Consider the following 20,440-nt stretch of genomic DNA (forward strand, 5'->3'; position numbering starts at 1 on the left):
TCTGGCTACTTGAAATCAAGTACTTAGTCTTTCTCCATCAGTGAAAGAGAAATAACATTTTACGACAGAAAAGGGAGCTTATTACTGTCATACAAGAAGACTAAAAAAAATTATTCACAAATCCTCCAACAGATAAGGCTTTAGATTATCCATTTGGACTCTGAAACACATCAGTATTTTCCTTCTATGCCAGAAAATATAAGCCATTAGACTACTTTCTTGCAAAATTCCAACAGTGTTTGCCAGACTTCCCCTACTTTCTCAGTAGAAAGAAGTCAAGATGTGGAGCTTTTTTAGAACAGTCTTGACTACAATTTTTCTTTTCAATAGCAAGGGCATTTTGCATTTCCAGCCCTGAATTCTAAGGTTTAATCTGTTGCAAGCTTATAGTTAATATACTTCTTGTTTGTTCATGTTTACACTAGCTACATCAATTAAATTAGAATCAGACAGAACAATAAACTGCCAAAAACGCATTCCTGCTCACTCCTCACACCAAATCCCCTAATACACGCTACTATTACTTAAACCCAAGTTTCAGATCTTAATTTAGCCCTTTGAGATACCAGAAGGTTCAGACAGTCCTACCTTAGAACTCCATTTTCAACACTCAAAAATTTGAAAGTACTTCATAAAATCAGTCAACTATATTCTGAAAAGTGTCTGAGGATCTGATAGGATTGACATGCTGCTTTACTTGGAATAAAAGTTTTCTTTAATTTTTACAAAATTGTTTATCTTCGTTTTCTCCAGACACCTTAAATCATTGCTATTTTGAACGGCCATTTGCTAGTGCCCCTAAACACCATCTCTACGCTTTAAAGCAGTAGGGTTTTTCCCCCTCTTATGGCAGCATTTTGTATTATCTTCATGAGCTTTGACAACAGAAATATTTTAGTAGCATAAGAAAGGCACTCCTGAAATGCTTTCCAATATTTGCCACTAGCACATATCATATTCGCTAGGCAGTAATGAAAGCACGGAACGTGAGGTGTTATTTTCAAGAATTTCTCCTGCAAGTCACCTGCTGGTAGCTCCATACAAATGACCATGATTATAAAGGAAGTATTTAACACATCCATTTTTCCTCATTTACCCAAAGAAACAGGACATTCTTCGAAAGGGGAGAATTGTTGTCTTCCTTTATAGGTGCTTAAACATCTTTAGCATACAGCTTCCAATCAAATTTGTGTCCCTTACATCCTTGGATGTTGGACTTAAAAGAAGAATTCTATTCTCTACTATGCAAATGACAGCAAATGAGTAAAATAAAGCGTTGTTTGAAGAACTCTGGTGCTTGATCTAAGTGCAAAGTGAAGAAAGGGGAGGGGAACAGGCAGAGTGACAAAAAACACCCACCTTTTAGAAGACAGTCAGCTTCTATTTTGTGGTTTTAAGTATTGTGCTGAATAATTTTTATTATTTTAAACTCTCGAGAGAAAACACGAGCCAAAACTAAGTTATAGCTACTCCTCTTGTTCTTGATGAACATTTCCCAACAATTTACATGCTCTTCCAGGAGGAGGTCTGACATAAATGTTTTATATTTTCATCATAAATACTGAGCCTTACTAAACATAAAGTTAATCTTGTTTACCTGGAAGTCAGCTACTCAAGTAGAAACAACTGAGTTTTCCAAAAACTAAGCACCAGCGTCAAGATCTGAGTTTGTGCAAGATGTAAAAACTGGAAACATTATTCAAAATATCCTTGAAGAAGACCCACATGTATATACAAAACATATTCTGTGTTATATAGTATTATTATTTTTTTTTTGACAGAGATAAAATGGGCTGATATGCCAAGATGGGCTGATTATTTTTTTTTCTCCTTACTACCACATTAACCTACAGCACTTCACAATTTCAAGACCAAATTCCAGACAAGGTTAACTTTTGTCTTTTGTTACTGGGTCAGTAACAAAGACGTTTGTAAATATTCATTTTAGAACTCCCACAGTTGAACATTTTTTCTGTCTTGGAAGTGTTTTTTGTTGCAGCAAAAATCGTCTGGACATGGAGGTGTGAAGAATCTCCAGGACTGCCTCTTCATTTATCAGTACTTAAAAGGTCTTTTCTCAGCAATTAAATTAATCCAGAATATTTACTAGAAGGACTGAAGAACAACCTTTACTCAAGCAGTCAGCATGTCACTACTCCTCTTGAACACCTCTTGCAATAAACACATTGTGAAAAATACAATTTTAAAAATAAATTTAGAAAATAAGGTATTCCTGTTCTGCTTTTACACCTGGGGCGATGGGGATGGGAAACCAAAAAAATAAAGGTAATGATTCAGTTAAAATAATACATGAATTCAAAATCACCAGAATATAGCTGGCAGACTACCATAAGAGCCTCTTCTTCAAAGGATAGTTTTTCCTGAGGTTCGAAAATTGTAAGTCAGAAGCAACTATTTGAACAGTTCCTGAAGAACTTACTGCAGAATGTTCAACAACAGACATATTGAAAGGAAATCAGTGCAACTGGCAATGCAATCAGGCAGGAAAAGCATGTTTAATGCATAACTTATCTTCAAAATACCTTTTCCTCCTGCTTTACTCACAGCTTGATTTTTTTATCTTTTATTTTTTAATATTTATGCATTTTTTGTGAAAAGAGTACAGGATCAAAACCAATACCAAAAGAATGCAAAGATGTACACTTTCAATTCTGACCCAGCCTTAAGACATAAAAGTGAACAAAAACAGAAAAAAAAAAAAAAAAAAAAAAACACAACACGAAAGTGTTGAATGCTGCCAATAACGTTCTCTACCTGCTAAAGTTTTTGTTTGTTTGTTTGTTGGTTTTTGTTTTCTTCTTTTCAATCTCTCAAGTGACCAGCTGCTATAAAGGAACATTACTCATGATTCACACTACCCACTTAATAAAAAAGGGTTAACAAACAACACCTTTTGCAATATCTGCTGTAATACTGTACTTTCAATTAAGTATTTTACTTCTGTTACATATTTCATCAGTGATTTTCATAGATTTTCATCATTACCAGATTTCATCACCAGATGAAAATCTATGAAATATGTACATGAACTCTTCAGCTGAAGTTTAAAAAACCCTCTAGTTAATAGCATTTTTCTGTTTACCAGAGGAGCCCAGTACGTATACAGGTAGCCTATTTTCAATGCTGGTACAAACTGTGAGCAGGACACGACGAGAAAATAGAGATTCAAGAAAAACTTGAACTGTTCATATAAAACCTAAAATGAGAAACACAAAATAGATAAATTCCTTAATATTTATGCGTATAGTATACATAAAATTCACTTTCTCGTGACAGTAGATACAAAACCTATAGCATACTAAAACACACAGTACTATAACCGTGCTATCCAGTACAGCATACTGTACAGTATATTGTACTGTATAGTACAGTATAATATCCCCAATACTATACATATTATTATGATGATTTTAACGTTATAATGCTATTTTTGTTGAGAAAATTCCTTTGATATGAATGCCTCTTTTCAATCTGGAAAAGCAAGTTGCTGAATTTTTGACATTTTGAAAACTGAACTATGTAAACTCATCAGTCTTTAATAATATTATGAACTATATATATAAGATCACAGGGCAAAGATTCACTATGGAATTTCAACAGAAAATGGAATTCAGATATTTGTAGAAGCATCTTGTAATAATTTAATATTCACAATAGTTAACCTTTGTTTATGAAACCAAGTGAGTTGTTTGATTTTTTTTTCTTAAAGTGCCAATAAAATCACAGAAGACTGAGTATCTGAACTTTCATTGCTTAAAGTTTCCATTTTTAACTGCTAAACCTTTTTTTCTAAAAATACAGCATTAAATCTTTTAGTTAAGTACCAATACTTAAATTCTGCATTATCTGTCTTAAGATGCTTTCTTTCTTAAAATATTTACAGCTCAGCCTTAAACAAAAATAAATAAATAAATAAATCATTGGCATCAAATGAACAGAAACCATTTTCAAAAGTATTATATTATTTTAGACTTTGTCATTTAAAACTCCCCAGAGTATGAAAACTGAGTAAGATACATGATATTGATTTTCATCAGCGTGAGAATACCCTAAAACTTCAACCCAATCTGCAGCACATAGAGAAAACAGTACACATCAATTCCTAATTACTTTCATTCACCACATTCCCTCAGCACACTCCCTCTACCACGTAGCCACTGAAGTTTCTACTCTTGTACAAGCAACAAGATCTACAACTCATCTGTTTCTCTATGAAGATTCTCAATTTTCAAAGGGGCCAAGGTTACCATCAGTTGAGACACATTCCTTCAAAATTACCACTTCCCACAGTTCTTAAAAATAATGAAACTACTCAGTCTTCAAGAATAAATGTTGCTTAGGAAGACAAAATAACTACAGAAATGATCCAGAGAGAGTGGGTAGGTATTGTTCTCCTTCCAAAAGGCTATCAGATGGAATCTCAGAATAAGGTAGTGTTCTTCAGTTTCCATAACAAGACCAACTTTTTTTTTTTTTTTTTTTTTTTTTTTAACAAAAGCAATGACAGTTTACTAAGTTTTTAGAAAGTTTAAACTATGCAATATTAATAATAACATGGACATGAAATAATCTGGAAAAATGACTTAGCACTAAATTTCTCAGAAGAATCATTTGTAATAAATATTGATACAGAGGATGTGTCTATTAATAAATAAAAGTTTGGTCTAAACTCCAAGATAATTGTTCAAGTTCTAATTGAAGACAAAGTTCAAGTTCACCATAGAATAAATTGTTCCATATTCCAAAAAAATGACAGATGCTGACATCTAGTATAACACAACACCTCTAGCTACTAGGGAGTGGCTACCTACTAGAAGTGCCTACTGAACTTGCAATATTATTCTAGAATTGTAACTGCACAGTGAGTAATAAATTGCTCCAAAGGCAAAAGTTTCAAAACAGATCAAAACCACTTTTAAATAGTATCTCCATCTTTTAAGTTTACAATTCAGTTGACATTGAAACGATTCTGCATGAAAATCAAAGCTACTTGACAGATATTTATTGCTTTCATCAGTGCAATGTCATTAATTATGCAAAAAACTAAGCCCTAGGAAAAAAACTCAGAAAAGTTAATCTCAACATGTCTTTTTGGCAAAGCAGCAGCACCTTAACTTTGCCAGTGTCTTACAAGTGTTATATCACTACTGTTCAGCTAAAAGACTACCTAGACAACCTCAAATCTGATTTTTTTTTTTTCAAATTGGAAAATTTGAAACTGACAAAACTGTAAAGCCAAAAGAAAGAAAAAAACCTGCATCTACTCCACAACAAAAGTATTATCATTCAAAACCAAAAAGACTTCATTATTTTTTAAAACTGCAAGAAGAATTACAACTCTGAAAAGTACTACTCTACAAAGATAAGCCTTACTTATTTCCATATAAACCAGAGATTTTTCCTAATGAGGAGTTCATATTTCAGAATGCATCATTTATTGTGCTTTCAATGGCAGTGAGCATGCAGAAATATCTATATTAGCACAATTGATTTTCAACTGTTTCTCAACTATAGTCAGTATTTTGTGGCATTTTCACAACTGATAGTGTAGAATTGACTGTTTCAAACAGAGGGTTACAAATTTCTAATGATGAACATAAAAATGCAAGGAAATGAACCTCAAATTTGTAAAGCTTCACTGAAATCCCACTGTTCCAAGTCATACAAATTGCACTTCTCTAGTAAATACCCCTTTGAAAATACAATTAAGAAAAAAGCAGCTTTGCTCTTACTGTCAATTGCAATTAAAGACACTGAGATAATGGTAGAAAAAAAAAAAAAAAAAAAAGAAGAATCTGGGCAAATAAATGATCTTTTCACAGAATTGCCAAATAAAGAAAGCAGTACGGAGCATACAGTCAGCCCAATACCATAAAAAAATTAGTAACCTTACCCCAGGTATAAAGGTAAAGACGTTGTATTTTTGATTTTTAATGGCATTTTTTGGGTATTTTTCTTCACATTTTTCAGGACACCCAAGCCACACTGTGCGAGCCTTCAGCTCTTTCTTTCTTCGGCAAATGTTTATAAGCCAATCAGAACAACTGAAAAGAAAAATAATTGTTTACTTTCAAAATAAAAATTTACTGTATATGATAATCAATTTCAAACATGGAATCCTGAAGCTAAGAAAAATAGGTGTTTTTTTTCACTGTACCTAAATTAGTAAGCATGATGTTGACTTCTAATATTTAGGTTAATTACACAGAACTCTTAACTCAGACACACACACAAATATACATCTATAAAAACACATAAACAATATTTATCTAATATATAGTTGAGCAACCTGGTCTAATGTAAGGTGTCCTTGCCCTTGTCAGGGGAGATGGAACCTTTAAGGTCCCTTCCAACCCAAGCCATTGTACCATTTTATGAATGTTATGTAAATATATTTGTTTACACATTTTATATTATATATAATAATGTATATATAATATATATATTATATAATGCATAATATATTGCAATATAATGTAACATAATGTGTAATAATGTATAATATGTAATAACGTTGTAATAAATATGTAATAATGTAGTAATAATGTAATGTAATATATATGTAATATAATAATATATATGGATCCATACAAGTCCATGAGTCCAGATAGGATTCATCCCAGGGTGCTTAGAGAGCTGGCTGTTGTTATCATGGGACCTCTCTCAATTATTTTTCAATGGTCTTGGGAATCTGGAGAGGTCCCAGTTGACTGGAAGCTGGCAAATGCTGTACCAATTTTCAAGAAGGGTAAGAAAGATGACTCTGGCAACCACAGGCCTGCCAGTCTCACGTCAGTGCCTGGTAAAATTATGGAGATTATCTTGGAAGTTACTGAAACGCACCTGGGAAACAATGCAGTCATTGGTCCCAGTCAGCATGGGTTCACGAGGGGTAGGTCTGTTTGACTAACTTGATTTCCTTTTATGATAAGATCACCCATCCAGTCGATCAAGGGAAACCAGCTGATGTGATCTTTTTGGATTTCAGTAAAGCTTTTGACACAGTTTCCCATAGGATCCTACTGGACAAAATGTCTAGTATACAGCTAGACAAAAAAAACCATCATACAATGGGTGAGCAAGCGGCTGATGGGCAGGGCTCAAAGGCTTGTGGTAAATAGGGCCATATCAGGCTGATGGTCAATCACCAGTGGGGTGCCCCAAGGCTCCATTTTAGGGCCAGTCCTCTTCAATGTTTTAATAAATGATTTGGATATAGGACTAGAAGGTGCTTTGAGAAAATTTGCTGAAGACACAAAACTTGGAGGACTTGTTGACTCTGTTGAGGGTGGAAAGGCTTTGCAGAGAGGTCCGGACAGATTGTAGAGCTGGGCGATCACCAACCTCATGAAGTTTAACAAGAGCAAGTGCCGTGTCCTGCACCTGGGATGGGGCAACCCTGGCTATATGTACATTGGGCAATGAGATGCTGGAGAGCATCCCCACAGAGGGAACTGGGGGTTGTGGTTGACAGCAAGTTGAATGAAAGCCAGCAGTGTGCCCTGGCAGCCAGGAGGGCCAACCGTACCCTGGGGTGCATCAAGCACGGCATCGCTAGTCGGTCGAGGGAAGGGATTGTCACACTCTACTCTGCACTGATGCAGCCTCACCTTGAGGTACTGTGTGCAGTTCTGGGCATCACAGTACAAAAAGGACATGAAGCTGTTGGAGAGTGTCCAGAGAAGGGCAACAAAGATGGTGAAGGGCCTAGAGGAGAAAACATATGAGAAGCAGCTGAGGTCACTTGGCCTGTTCAACCTGGAAAAGAGGAGGCTGAGGGGAGACCTCATCATGGTCTACAGCTTCCTCCTGAGGGGGAGTGGAGGAGCAGATGCCAATCTATTCTCATTAGTGACCAGTGATAGGACCCATGGGAAAGGTGCCAAGCTGAGACAGGAAAGGTTTAGGCTAGACACGAGGAAGAGGTTCTTCACTGAGAGGGTTGTTGCACACTTGAACAGGCTCCCCAGGGAAGTAATCACCGCACCAAGCCTGTCAGAGTTGAAGAAGTGCTTGGACTGTGCACTTAGTCATATGGTCTGAAGTTTCAGGTAGACCTGTGTGGACAAGGAGTTGGATTTGGTGATCTGTATGGGTCCCTTCCAACTTGGGATATTCTACGATTCTATGATAATATAATATATATTAAAAATATTATATGTATATATATATACATACATATATATATGTGTATATATATATATAAATACACACACAAACATTTGCACATTCTTTACAGGAAAACCTAACATTTTACAGGAAAACCTAACAAGTTACTTTCAATACAGAATCACAGAAATGCTCAGATTGGAAGGGACCTCTGAAGATCATCATGGCTCTATGCTGGACCTTCTCTAGAAGTCCTATGTTCCTCTTGTACAGGGGAGCCCAGAACTGGACACAATACTCCAGGTGTGGCCTCACCAGGGCTGAGTAGAAGGGGAGGATCACCTCCCTTGACCTGCTGGCAACACTCTTCCAAATGCAGCCCAGGATACCATTGGCCTTCTTGGTCACAAGGGCACACTACTAGCTCATGGTTAACTTGTTGTCCACCATGACCTTGGGATACTATCTCTGCATTTTTAACACTGGCAGAGGGGCCTTAATCATGTTGGGAGTCTGTTCTAGACCAGTGATTTGGAAAGAATGAGTAGACAGGCCTTTTTTGAGCACTCACTGAAGTCAAAGAACAGGCCAAAGTGGTAACAGTGGATTTCAACTACACTGGCACGTGAAAGGAAGTGATGCAAGTTTTCTAGTGAGGTGTTTGAACATAATGGCAGTATGCAGGCAAAGAACTGACTGGACAGTCTCTTAAGGTCCCTTCCTAAACTGTTTTTCCACAATTGCAGTATCACAGTACACACAAATAAGCACTAGAGAAAGGCTGATAGCTTGCATCACTACATTCCCACTTGAAATGTTCTTTGTCTGTAACCTGTACTATCACAGGTCTATTTAGAAACTAATTTTGCCAAAGAACAAATGAAATTCAAAGTTGGTGGGTCTTCTTAGAGAAAACTATATTATGCAAAAGTAAAATAATTCAAAGCAACCATCACTTGGTTCTTGAAATGCCACTACACAATACTCACAAGCCATCATTTCAAGACTTCAGCTTCAAATGCTGGATTATTAAATTTTCCTCCTTGATGCTTTCACTATGGGACTGACGTCAATTTAGTTTGATTCAATGCATTTTATTTTTGCAATAAATATAAGCCCATTCAGAAACTTTTTTCCATCAATTTTAAATAGTAGCAAGGAACTATTCTACTTTAAAAACCATAACAGCATTAGTTCAACATTCAAAATGCAATCATTCTGTTTACTAACATATAACAGTTCAGAAAAACCTTACAGATGTCTTGATCATGACAAGCATCTTTAAAGCGATACAAACAACACTGCTTTCTACGTGTCACAGTTCTACAATCAGTTTAATGGCTGTGAACTTATCCTGCTGCTGCTGAAATGGCTAGTACCATCTTCCTCCTATAGTAAAGGTGTGTGTTCTTCCCCTTCCCTTGTGCTGACACAAGTATTTGTGCAACTGCATGGGTAAACGTGACCAGCAAATTGATCCAGCTGTAAGCTAACATGGAACATAATGAGGGGTTGATTTCAGACAAATCCATTCCTGATCTTTAAAATCTAAAAAATCATAAAAACAGTTGCAAAAATACAGGTTACATGCTCACAACATATGATGGAACAATTCAACTTCATGCCAGCTTGGATTTAAACTTGGTAAAACTCTTTGTGGAATTAAAGCTTTAAACACATTAGTTTTCAGGGCATGTGGTGGAGGACAGCACAACCAGAAGATAAAGCTTAGTTGTATAATAGAAAGTGATGATATAGACCTGCATCAAGAAAGTTCTGAGGAAAATGATTTTTTCTAGGAAAGCAAACAGAAGCATGACAACTCCTGTCTACAAGCCTGTAGAGAGAAATATGCTGATGGCCTTTGAAATCTTGCATTGTTTAGTTTAATTAATTTAAATTTTATTTTTAATTAAAATTTAGTTTAATTAATTTAATTAATCAGTTTGGAATTTGAACTGCAAAAAGAGTGAACATTTGACTAGTCAAATCTCTCTTTTGTAGAATAATTTGCACAAATACTAAGGAGTTTTCTATTGCTAAAATTAAGCATTTAACTAAAGCAACTGAAATAGTGCCTTTCTTGCCATGGAGTTTCCTCTTCTTCTACCTTCTGCATTACAGATTGATAGAGAAGCTGAAAAAGATGTCATAACAACCATCAGTTTAGCAAATGACAAAAAGTACAGACACAAGAATGATGTCTGACTAGGCAACAACTGTGATACCTTTGATAGAAAGGACTGACACAGCTAAAAACACTGAAGTTCTCAGGCACAAGAAAAAGTGAAAATATTACAGGTTGTGCCCAAATCAATACTGTAATGGTTCCAATGAGTTTTACTACCTCAAAAGTCAAAGTCAGTATTTTTCATTTACAGTCTTAATGGTAAACATTATTATATCACAGGAAGACTAAGAGAGGGGCACTTGCCTCAAATCCAAACCAATTCACATTTACTCAGATTTTTAAGAACAACAGTCTAGCTGACATTTTTGAAACTCAGATTATCGAAACTCAACACACACTTATCTGTTCTCAAATTAACGTTCCATAATATGAAAATTTTTGAAAGACTACTGACTCTTTTGTGGGCTTTCTGCAACCACTAAATGTGAGTGAAACAAGCATCAGGAGATAAACTGGAATAACATTCTCTGAACTTCAAAAATCCCAAAAACAATGATCAACACAAACTTGATCCTTGATTGTCCTGAAATCCTTAATGGAAACACCTTAGGCTATAAATCCAGTGATTAAAAAAAAAATCACGTTTTGTTGATTTAAGCATTTATTTCAAATGTTCTTGCCTAGAAAGTTCAACACATACATAAAAGCTTGCTTTTTAAAAAGAAAAAAAAAAGATAGCTCTAAACTGTGATGCATGTATCAATATAACAGATTGTATATATGAATAAATGAACTAAGAGATACAAGAACTTTAAGGTATAGGCATAAACAGGGGGGTGGTTTTGTTTTTGTTTTTTTAAACAAGCTGCTTCTTACCATTTTTATTTTCCAATTTGAAGGAACTACGGTAGTCTATAAGTCACTGACGCTATACTCAAAAAATATGCAGCAATTGCTAAATAAGGACCTTTAACTTTTCATAAATACAGTGCATCTTGACAAGTCAAAAGCTAAAGTGAAAGTCTCAAATGACTCTGCAGCTCTAATAATAAGGACTTTTTCCCCCCTTTTTCATTACTTTTATCCTACAAGCTTAACTGCCAGTATCTTTCACAAAACATCATTTTCATCAGAATGGAAAGATAATATAAAAGCTCTATATTGTGTGCAAGGGTCAGCTTTTCCTTATTAGGTTTTAAGTAGCAGAAACTAGTTCTGCAAAGAAAACATACTGTAATTATTGTACTCAACAGGTAGCTTCAGTAATCAGGCCAAAAGCAACACAGTGGTCATGTCATTCTTAAAAGATCAGCATTTTCCCATGCTTCTGCATAACAAATGCATTGCAGATTAATTGGAAGCGTACAGGCCATCTTAGAGCCCAAATTAATCCGAGCATTTGATATCCCCTTCACTTCATATGGAAATGCCATTCAATGGCACCATTTTCATAGGGACAAAGTGTTTTTTGATAACAAGTGGAATGTAAATCTCATGAGAAAGAAATCAATCCAGCCCAAAGAACTCCAGAGTATTGATCTATGTGCATTATAATTTCACAAGCTTGAAGAGAATTTGTAAGTTAAAGGCGAAATGATTACAGCCACAAAACAGCTGCTATACCACAGTTTTCTTTTAACTTTGTTATGAAAGCAAGAAATATGCAGTTTCTGAAGTTAAAAGTTTTATTGTTTGAATTAAGTCTTCAGTTTGTTCAAAATCAAAGACATTTGATTTAATTATGATTTTTTTTTCAAGTGTTAAAAAAGCTGCAGACTTGCAAATAAAGTTCACACCATTCAGTTCTGGTCAACAACAGTCTATTGTATACACAAGTTAAAAGCCGAATAATGGATTTTACAATATCAATTTTAATGTACACTGAGCTTTGAAAAATATTCCACATTTGCTCCTGCCAAAAGGGTGAAACTTTTTCAATTAAACAACCATCTGATTATTAGTAATAATAAAGTAATAAAATATATAGAATATACAATTGTAAAGCTGCAAAGTAAGATGGAAAGTTTCCACTCCCAAAAATGAGTTTAATCCCAACAATGCAAAACAAGTAAACTAGTGGGTTTGAGGGTTGGTTTGATTGTAAAAAGTAAAGTGTTTTTGGACTCAAACACAAGATTTTCCCTGAGAATCCGAAAGAAAAAGGGCCCCTTGAGCTTGGCTTCAGACAAATGCAGTCTTTTGTTGTGTTCACCTTTCTATGACAGCTTTGAAAACAAACAAAACAAAACAAACTTACAATATAAGTTAAGACACAAAAGGAAGCTCTGGGTGGGGTAGAAATTTAAATGTCATCCAATTTCAGGTAGGAGTTACTACTAATTTCCACAGAAACAAGGATAAATTTTACATTCTGTTGAACTGAACAGGTTTCAGACTGCTATGCTGTCTGATTTAATTTGATATTTAATCAAATATTACACTTACAAAAAATGCAGCTTGCCTTCTGGCAGCAAGTAAATTTCAGTTCTTTGCAGAAGTTGTATAATCTACCATCAACACAAATGAAAATAATTTTCTCACATAGTCCTTTCCATTCCAATGGTGAAGGCATCAATACCCAATCCTCTACCAAACCAATATCTTACACCCTGATTCTGCTACACAGTATAAGTAATAATTCCATATATGGCAATACTGCAGCCTTCACATCTCCCATATCATCTTCCAAATGTTCCTAGGCAATTTTATGAGCTGCAAGTAGGCAACTCAAAAGCTCTAGCATTCAGTGGCTCCCAATAAACATTCACGGAATTTAATTATAATGAGAAACCACCAAAACCAGTAACTGTTAACACTGAATGCACATCCTTGACCAAGGACAAAGCCCAAGAAGGGTGCTTTCAGCCAAGAAGAAACCTCCCTAGTACTACAAGAAGTATTTACATACACAGAACATCACCCAAAACGAGGTTTTTATCCAGCCTGATTGGACTAGTAGGTAAGATCTCTGCAAGGTACCATGGCAACCATTTTCCAGCTAATTTTCTCCAACTCACCTATGCAGATCTCTGCACCTATCCTGTGGGAGTATCCTCTACCTGCTGAAGTCCTACTGAAATTTCAGACTTCTGCTAGGATCTGGTCATTATCTTTTTTTTTTTTGCGAAAAAAAATCTGTTATGTCCTGTTATAGAACATTCCGATGAGATTAAAATGCCTCTATGTACAAATGTAAGACTGAAAGGACTCCTTAATGTATCAAAATTCAATTGAGCATATCAGCAAAGCTACTTCAGCAAAAAGATGTGTACAAAGATGTTGCTACATTTTAATGTAGCAAAATGATTCATCGATTCATCCATAATACATTTTCTTTCTTCTTTGCATTCTCAAAAATAGCATTTTAAACATTTTTTAACTAGGCTTGTGCTCTACTCAAAGCTCAGATTTAACTATCAGGTTTAATAAGTAAAAAAACTTAAAATTTTGTAGTCCTCAGCATCAATAACCTTTGTGAAATTCTTTTGTGATTAGTAATGAGTTCAAACAAACTTGTCTTGCAGTTGCCTGCCCCTCTCCACACACTGGAGATTCTTCAGTGCCTCTGTCAGGGCAACTACAGGGTGTCCTTTCGACTATTCTGCCTATTTTTATGAAACTATTTGCAGGAACACAACTGGTATCTCCATCCTTCGGTCCATTTTTGTTCAAATCACCAGAAAAATAAGTAAGTGCATAAAGACTGAGAATGACCACCACATATGCCTCACTTCCTTAGAAAAACAAAAGCTAAAATGCATGACATTTATAACTGGAATAACTATATTCAGCATGATCCAGGACAGTTAATCTAAAATCAAGGTCTCATAACTGAAGTCCTGTGAAGTGTAAGACACACAAGGACTGCTCATTTAGAAGTAAGAGCTAAACAGAGAAACTGTCTATCACAGTAACTAATACTCAAAGATTTAAACTTACCGTAAGTATGTTTGACAGGTATCTACATTTTAACATATTTCCAGAAAAATTAACAGCCTCTTAAAACACTTTAAAATATATAAAAAATACAGTATTTCTACAACAAAAACACTACTTCCAAAAATCATCTACATATACAAACTCTTATTCTACTGTTTCCCCATTTCCTTCCTTCTACTTCCCAACAATTTATTTCCATTAATACATGGATTTTTGTTAAGTCATTACAGAGAGAAGAAATCAACACAGATTGTATTTTTCTGTAAACAGTAAAGCTATATAAGAAAATTATTTCAGAACGAAAAGTGCAAAAATAAAGCTTTCAATTGATTAAGTAAAACAAGACCGACAGGCCTTCTGGAATGTATTAAGTATCATGAAAACTACCTGTGAAAATGTCTATCTAAACCAATTCTAAAACTACCTGCTAAGAAGTTTGAGTTCACTGGAAGTAGTCCACTCACTCTGTTTTTCAAATGACTGATTTTCAAATCTAATCTAATTATCATTCAAGATAAAATGTTAGTTTTAAACACCCTGATGGCAAATTCTATAATTAGAAATTTTCTAGCAATTTGTTAGTAAGTTTCTATGCCAAGGCAACTGCATACATCTGAGTCTGGCATGAAGTTTATAAATAAGAACCGAATCACAAGAGCTAATTGCACCCATGATTCACTCTAAGGCCAACAGTTACAAGTATTTTTTAAACCTTCAAAGCTGAAATTATAACTAATCATTTGTTATTGCTCTTTCATTTTGGCAACAACATCAAATTCATTATAATCTGCATTTTGTCAACTTAACACATTAGCACCCTCAAAAAAATCAAGGAAAGTTTTAATCCATTTCACCTGATGTAGTTTTGAGTAAAAGTGACAACCATGCCTACATGCTGTTATGGACCTGGGACCAGTACAAGTCCAGTATCTGATCTCCCTTAAAATCCTCCTTCATGAAAGTCAGCAAAACACACAGGAGAAATACACAGCAGCTCTTTCAAACATTTTATTAACTGCTAATAATGTTCTAGGAGGGTCAAATGCAAGCAAAGTAGTCAAAAGTTACACGACAAGCATACTGTACTCCTGTACTTTGCGCATATCAGACAATACACAATTAATATTTGGGTAATTCACTGAATAGCTTAATAAAAAGTGCTAGTATGCAACAAACCTAGTGCAAAGGAACTTCCAGCCACCACAGATAAACCATTCTAAGCCTCTCTTTCTTTGAGAAATTCTGGCTCTTGGTAGAGTGTGGTAATCACTCTCATCATTTTCAAAGCCTTCTTCTGACATCATTAGCGGCATTTCATCCAAATGAGAGGACTCATCTTCCACTTGGTACCTGGCAAGATGAAATAAGAACAGTACATCAATAACCAACATTTTTTTTATTACCAGGAATCTCATAAAGTAACAAAAGGTAATTTTTACTACATGGAATTTTATTAAAGATGTTTTCAATCCAAGTATCTTGTGCACTTGTCCTAATGTATCATCAAGAACTTTCAATTTGTTAAAAATGGGTAATACAGCAAAAAGGCTTGCAATCATCCAGCCCTTGATATAAATCATTACAGAGAAATTCCTGTTTTATATAGAATTTGTACATACAGAGCTGCAACATCATACTTTCAAAGGACTCTTTGCAAGATTTTCTTAGAATTTGTTTTGTGTCATGGTCTAACACAGCAGGCACCTAAGCACCATACAGCTATTTGTTCATCTCACCCTCCCTACCCCCATCCCCAGCATGGGGGAGAGAATCAGGGGAAAAAAAAAAGAGTAAAAGCTCATGGGTTCAGATAAAGAGTTTGGTAGGACAGAAAAGGAAGAGAAATAATAATAACGATAACACTAGTAATAATACTATGTAAAAACAAGTGATGCACAACACAATTGCTCACCACCCACTGAACAATGCCCAGCCCAGCCCCAAGCAACAGTCCCCCACCCCACCCAGCCACCCCATATTAATTGTTCAGTGTGATGCCATATGGTATGGAATATCCCTTTGGCCAGTCTGGGTCAGCTGTCCTGGGTCTGCCCCCTCCCAGCGTCTTGTGCACCCCCAGACTCCTCGCTGGCAGCATAGCACAAGAAGCTGAAAAGCTCTTGACTGCATTGCTCTGTAACAACTGAAACATCATCAAGTTATTAATGTTATTCTCATCCTAAATCCAAAACACAGCACTATACCAGCTACTAGGAGGAAAATTAACTCTACCCTACTTGAAACCAGGACACCTGGCAAAGTTTGTAGCAGATGCAAATAACGTGAGCTTTCACGGAAACAAACTTCGTATTTCCACTGAGCTTCAGCCTACTTTCCTGTTATACTTGTGTCTGTTCCTGCCTGTGCAGACCTCTGAGCCACAACTTCTACACAACTCATCAGTATATTAGTTTTTGTTAGTAAAACATTAGTTACTTTTATAATTCTATATAGAAATACTCAGCAGGTTAAAACACTTTCCTATGGGGCCTATGAAAAACTAGGCTAACAACGGTCCTTCCCTCTCCAGAAAGCATTTACCACTTCAATTTTACACTTGTGGAATGCCTCTTATGGCCAGATAAAACACCTGAGTATTTGATAAGAAAACTCCCCCAAGTGCTTGAAAATTGAGTAACTTCTTCACTTTCATTGGCTTAATGGTACAAAAATATGAAAGAACTGAACTATTACTCAGGTTTCCTGTTACAGACTACTCAAAGAACAAATGAGGATATCAACTGGAAAAAATCTTTGAAAAGAATTAGAGTCAAGCAAAGATATCTATTTGTATGCAGTAACAAACACAATAACCCTAATGGATGTTAATACAAATGCATGATACAGAAAATCATCCTAGATCTGACCAAAACAGTTAGAAAAGCTGGCTGCATCAATGCTTAAAAAGATACATAACAAATATTAAACCCAACAGATGCAAAAAAAATATATAGAAAAACTATTACTTGACTATTGATAATTGTAGTTAAGCAGTCTTTAAATAAGACCAGTTGATGAAAAAGTATCTGATTAGAATAAAGAGATTCTGCATGTGTATTTTATTCTTTAATTCTCAAACACTGAAGTTCGGAAGTCTAGAAGACTCTCATCATTCTATTCTTTGTGTAATCTAAAACTGATCTCTTGAATTTATTCTTGCATTAGGAGTAGCGAATGATGATTTTAAGAGCTCAGAAAAAAACTTTTTTGTTTGAGTCACAAAAGAAGTGTTTGGCAAATGTGAAGCTTCAAAATTGCTGATTTTTTGTGTGAAAGCGGTACTTCATCTTTTGGAATATGCATACAAGGACTATCTCATTTCCCCCCCCAGCAACCTAAACTCAATCTTTGTATAACAGTAATTAACAAAGCGCAAATAAACCATTCATTGGTGTATTTGTACACATTAAAAAAAAAAGTAACGTAAGTTCTAAACATCTGAATATACAGTAGGCCTACATCCACATCAATAAACTGAATGAATGTTCCCAAGCATTACAAACAACAAAGCAGCCTGTAGCAGGATGACTCCTTGCTAAAGGAGTTCAAAGGGAATCATCCCTAGACTGCTCCAATTGCCAAGCTGTACCTGGGGACTGTCCAGGAAGAGCAAGTGTTGCAACAGCCCAAATTCATGCCAGGATACATGCTACCAGTTTAGAAGTAGTGAATTCCAGTACCTGGGAACATCTACAGTGTAACATGAATTTATAGAGCTGTACAGAATAAAAAACACTTCTCACAACTGAGGAATTCAGTCCATTCTCTCACCTGCTGGGTATGCTGGTATGTTCAGTACACATCTTTGACTAAGCAGTAAGATCACAGTTTTATATGAAACAAGCAAGGTCCCAAAAGTAAATTTTTACAACACAGATGGAGAAAACACTTGAACTGAGCAACAGGCAGGCTGACTTGGTTGCCATCACGGAGACGTGGTGGGACCACTCTCATGACTGGAGTGCTGCAATGACTGGCTGTAGGCTCTTCAGAAGGCCCAGGCAGCATGGAAGTGGTGTGGCTCTCTGTATTAGATAGTTTGGATGTTGTGGAACTCGAGACTGGGAATAACAAGGCTGAGTCCCTGTGGGTTAGGATCAGTGGGAAGGTCAACAAGGCAAGCATCCTGGTGGGGGTCTGTTACAGAAGGCCAAACCAGGATGAGGAGACAGATGAGGAGTTCTACAGGCAGCTGGCAGAAGTCACAAAATTGTCACCACTTGTTACCTTGGGAGACTTCAACTTCCCAGACATAAGCTAGAAATACAATACAGCTCAGAGGAAGAAGTCTAGGAGGTTTTTAGAGAGCATGGAAGACAGCTTCCTGACGCAGCTGGTTAGTGAGCCTACCAGGGGACGTGCCCCGCTAGACCTTCTCCTCACAAACAGAGAAGGGCTGGTGGGAGATGCGGTGGTTGGAAACTGTCTTGGGCAGAGTGACCATGAAATGGCAGAGTTTTCTATTCTTGGCAGGTGGGGGACCAGTAAAACCGCTGTCTTGGACTTCTGGAGGGCAGACTTTGAGCTGTTCAGGACACTGGCTGGTAGAGTCCCTTGGGAGGCAGTTCTGAAGGGCAGAGAAGTCCCAGAACCAGAAAGTTGAAATATGCAGTCGAAAATGCTTTCAGAAAAGACATCAACACTACCCTCTTCAAAAGTATTAAAATACAGTTTAAAACAAACATGACAAAATAGAACTTTACTGACCATGTTATTTGCAAAAAGGTGCATATGATGTCTAGTGTGATATGGCAATCTGACAATACTTCTTCCCTTCTCATTACTCTAAATGGTCATCAAGAAAAAGATAACACTATACAAATTACCTTCTTAAAACAAGGCAGTTATTACAGGTTACAACGTATATTACACAAAATTGTATGGATTACTCTCAAACTAAGCTAATTTTAACACTCAAACCTTACACACTTGACAATAAAATATCTGCTTTAAAAAAGACATTACGCTGAGTTTCGGTAAAAGACAAGCCTGTGTTTAAACAGATTCACATTCAATGCTTTTATAATCTCTCCTGGTTGAATTTGCAAATTACATTATCACAGTTACGTGCTTTAATACAGAGCTTTCTTTTTCATTGTATTTTGCTTTTAGACATCTGAACAATTAATAGTGTATTTGTAACACCATCCAGTGAAATCACAATCTGCCAGCCACATTGGAGCATGCAGCAACATTCTGGAGCATTAGAGAGACCCTTTTTACTTCTATATAAAGTTGAACAAGTGTCTGACTTGGAAAATAATTTACTTTACACACAAAGGTAACAAAGCAAACATGGTTAAAAGTTATTTCTTGACAGAAGACGTTAATGCAAGAGAATTAAGGGAAACAGACTTGGCTGAGAAATAAATTCACAGATTTAATATTTAATACTACTCTAAATGTGGTAATATTTGTGGAGTACATCAATGTCCTAATCATAAAGTCATTTTTGCCATTATAAACATTTTTTCACAATTATCTCATTTTGCACTTTTAAATATGGAGCTTCACCAAGTAGGGAATGTAATGAGCATAAGCACCATCATGTTTAGTAATCCTGACTTCAAAATACAGCCTCTGAACTGGCAAGCAATTTATTCTGTTTCAAAAGCAATTTTGCTATTGTGCTAGAAAATTGTGCTTCAGTATTTAAAAACAATAGTATAATGAATAATGTATTTTTCATAACTAGGAAGAGGACAAAAATCGTTATGTCTTTGTTATCTAGTATTTTTCCACACTTAATTGCTTGAAGTGCTGATTTGCTTTGAGTGACAAATCAATTGAGTATAATCCTAGAAACTTTTATTAAAATAGAGGAGCACTGAAAGCAACATGAATAAAGAAGCCAGAGAAAAGACATCAAAACTCTCAGCATGGAGGCTACTAAATCAGGTATGAAGACAGCCATCTTGACAGAAATATGGTTTCCTAAGAAAAAAAGGAACATTAATATTAAACAATCACAGAATAGTTTGAGTTAGAAGAGACCTTAAAGGTCATCTAATTCCAAATCCCCCACCATAGTCAGGGACACCTTACATTAGACCAGGTTGCTCAAAGCCTGGTCCAACCCAGCCTTAAACACTTCAAAGGATGGGGCATCCACAAGTTCTGTGGGCAACCTGTTCCAGTGCCTCACCATCCTCTGAGTGAAGAATTCCTTCCTTATATCTAAGTCTACCATCCTTTAGCTTAAAGCCATTACTCCTTGTCCTATCCCTGACAAAGCAGGAA

At 35.9% G+C, this 20,440-nt stretch overlaps 1 protein-coding gene across 4 annotated transcripts in view; it reads right to left on the reverse strand.

The window, feature by feature from the left end:
- ATP9B (ATPase phospholipid transporting 9B (putative)) overlaps positions 1-20,440 on the reverse strand; it is a 164,968-nt gene that overhangs the window by 133,026 nt on the left and 11,502 nt on the right. For all 4 annotated transcript variants that reach the window (XM_084282525.1, XM_084282524.1, XM_084282526.1 and 1 more), the window contains 3 exons: positions 15,377-15,550; positions 5,915-6,065; positions 3,104-3,217 (listed from right to left, as the gene is read on the reverse strand). In XM_084282525.1, the coding sequence (XP_084138651.1) occupies positions 3,104-3,217; positions 5,915-6,065; positions 15,377-15,550 (439 nt within the window). The remainder of the gene's footprint in view (positions 1-3,103; positions 3,218-5,914; positions 6,066-15,376; positions 15,551-20,440) is intronic.

Source organism: Netta rufina, assembly GCF_964035555.1.
Source record: "Netta rufina genome assembly, chromosome: 2".
Lineage (NCBI taxonomy): Eukaryota > Metazoa > Chordata > Aves > Anseriformes > Anatidae > Netta > Netta rufina.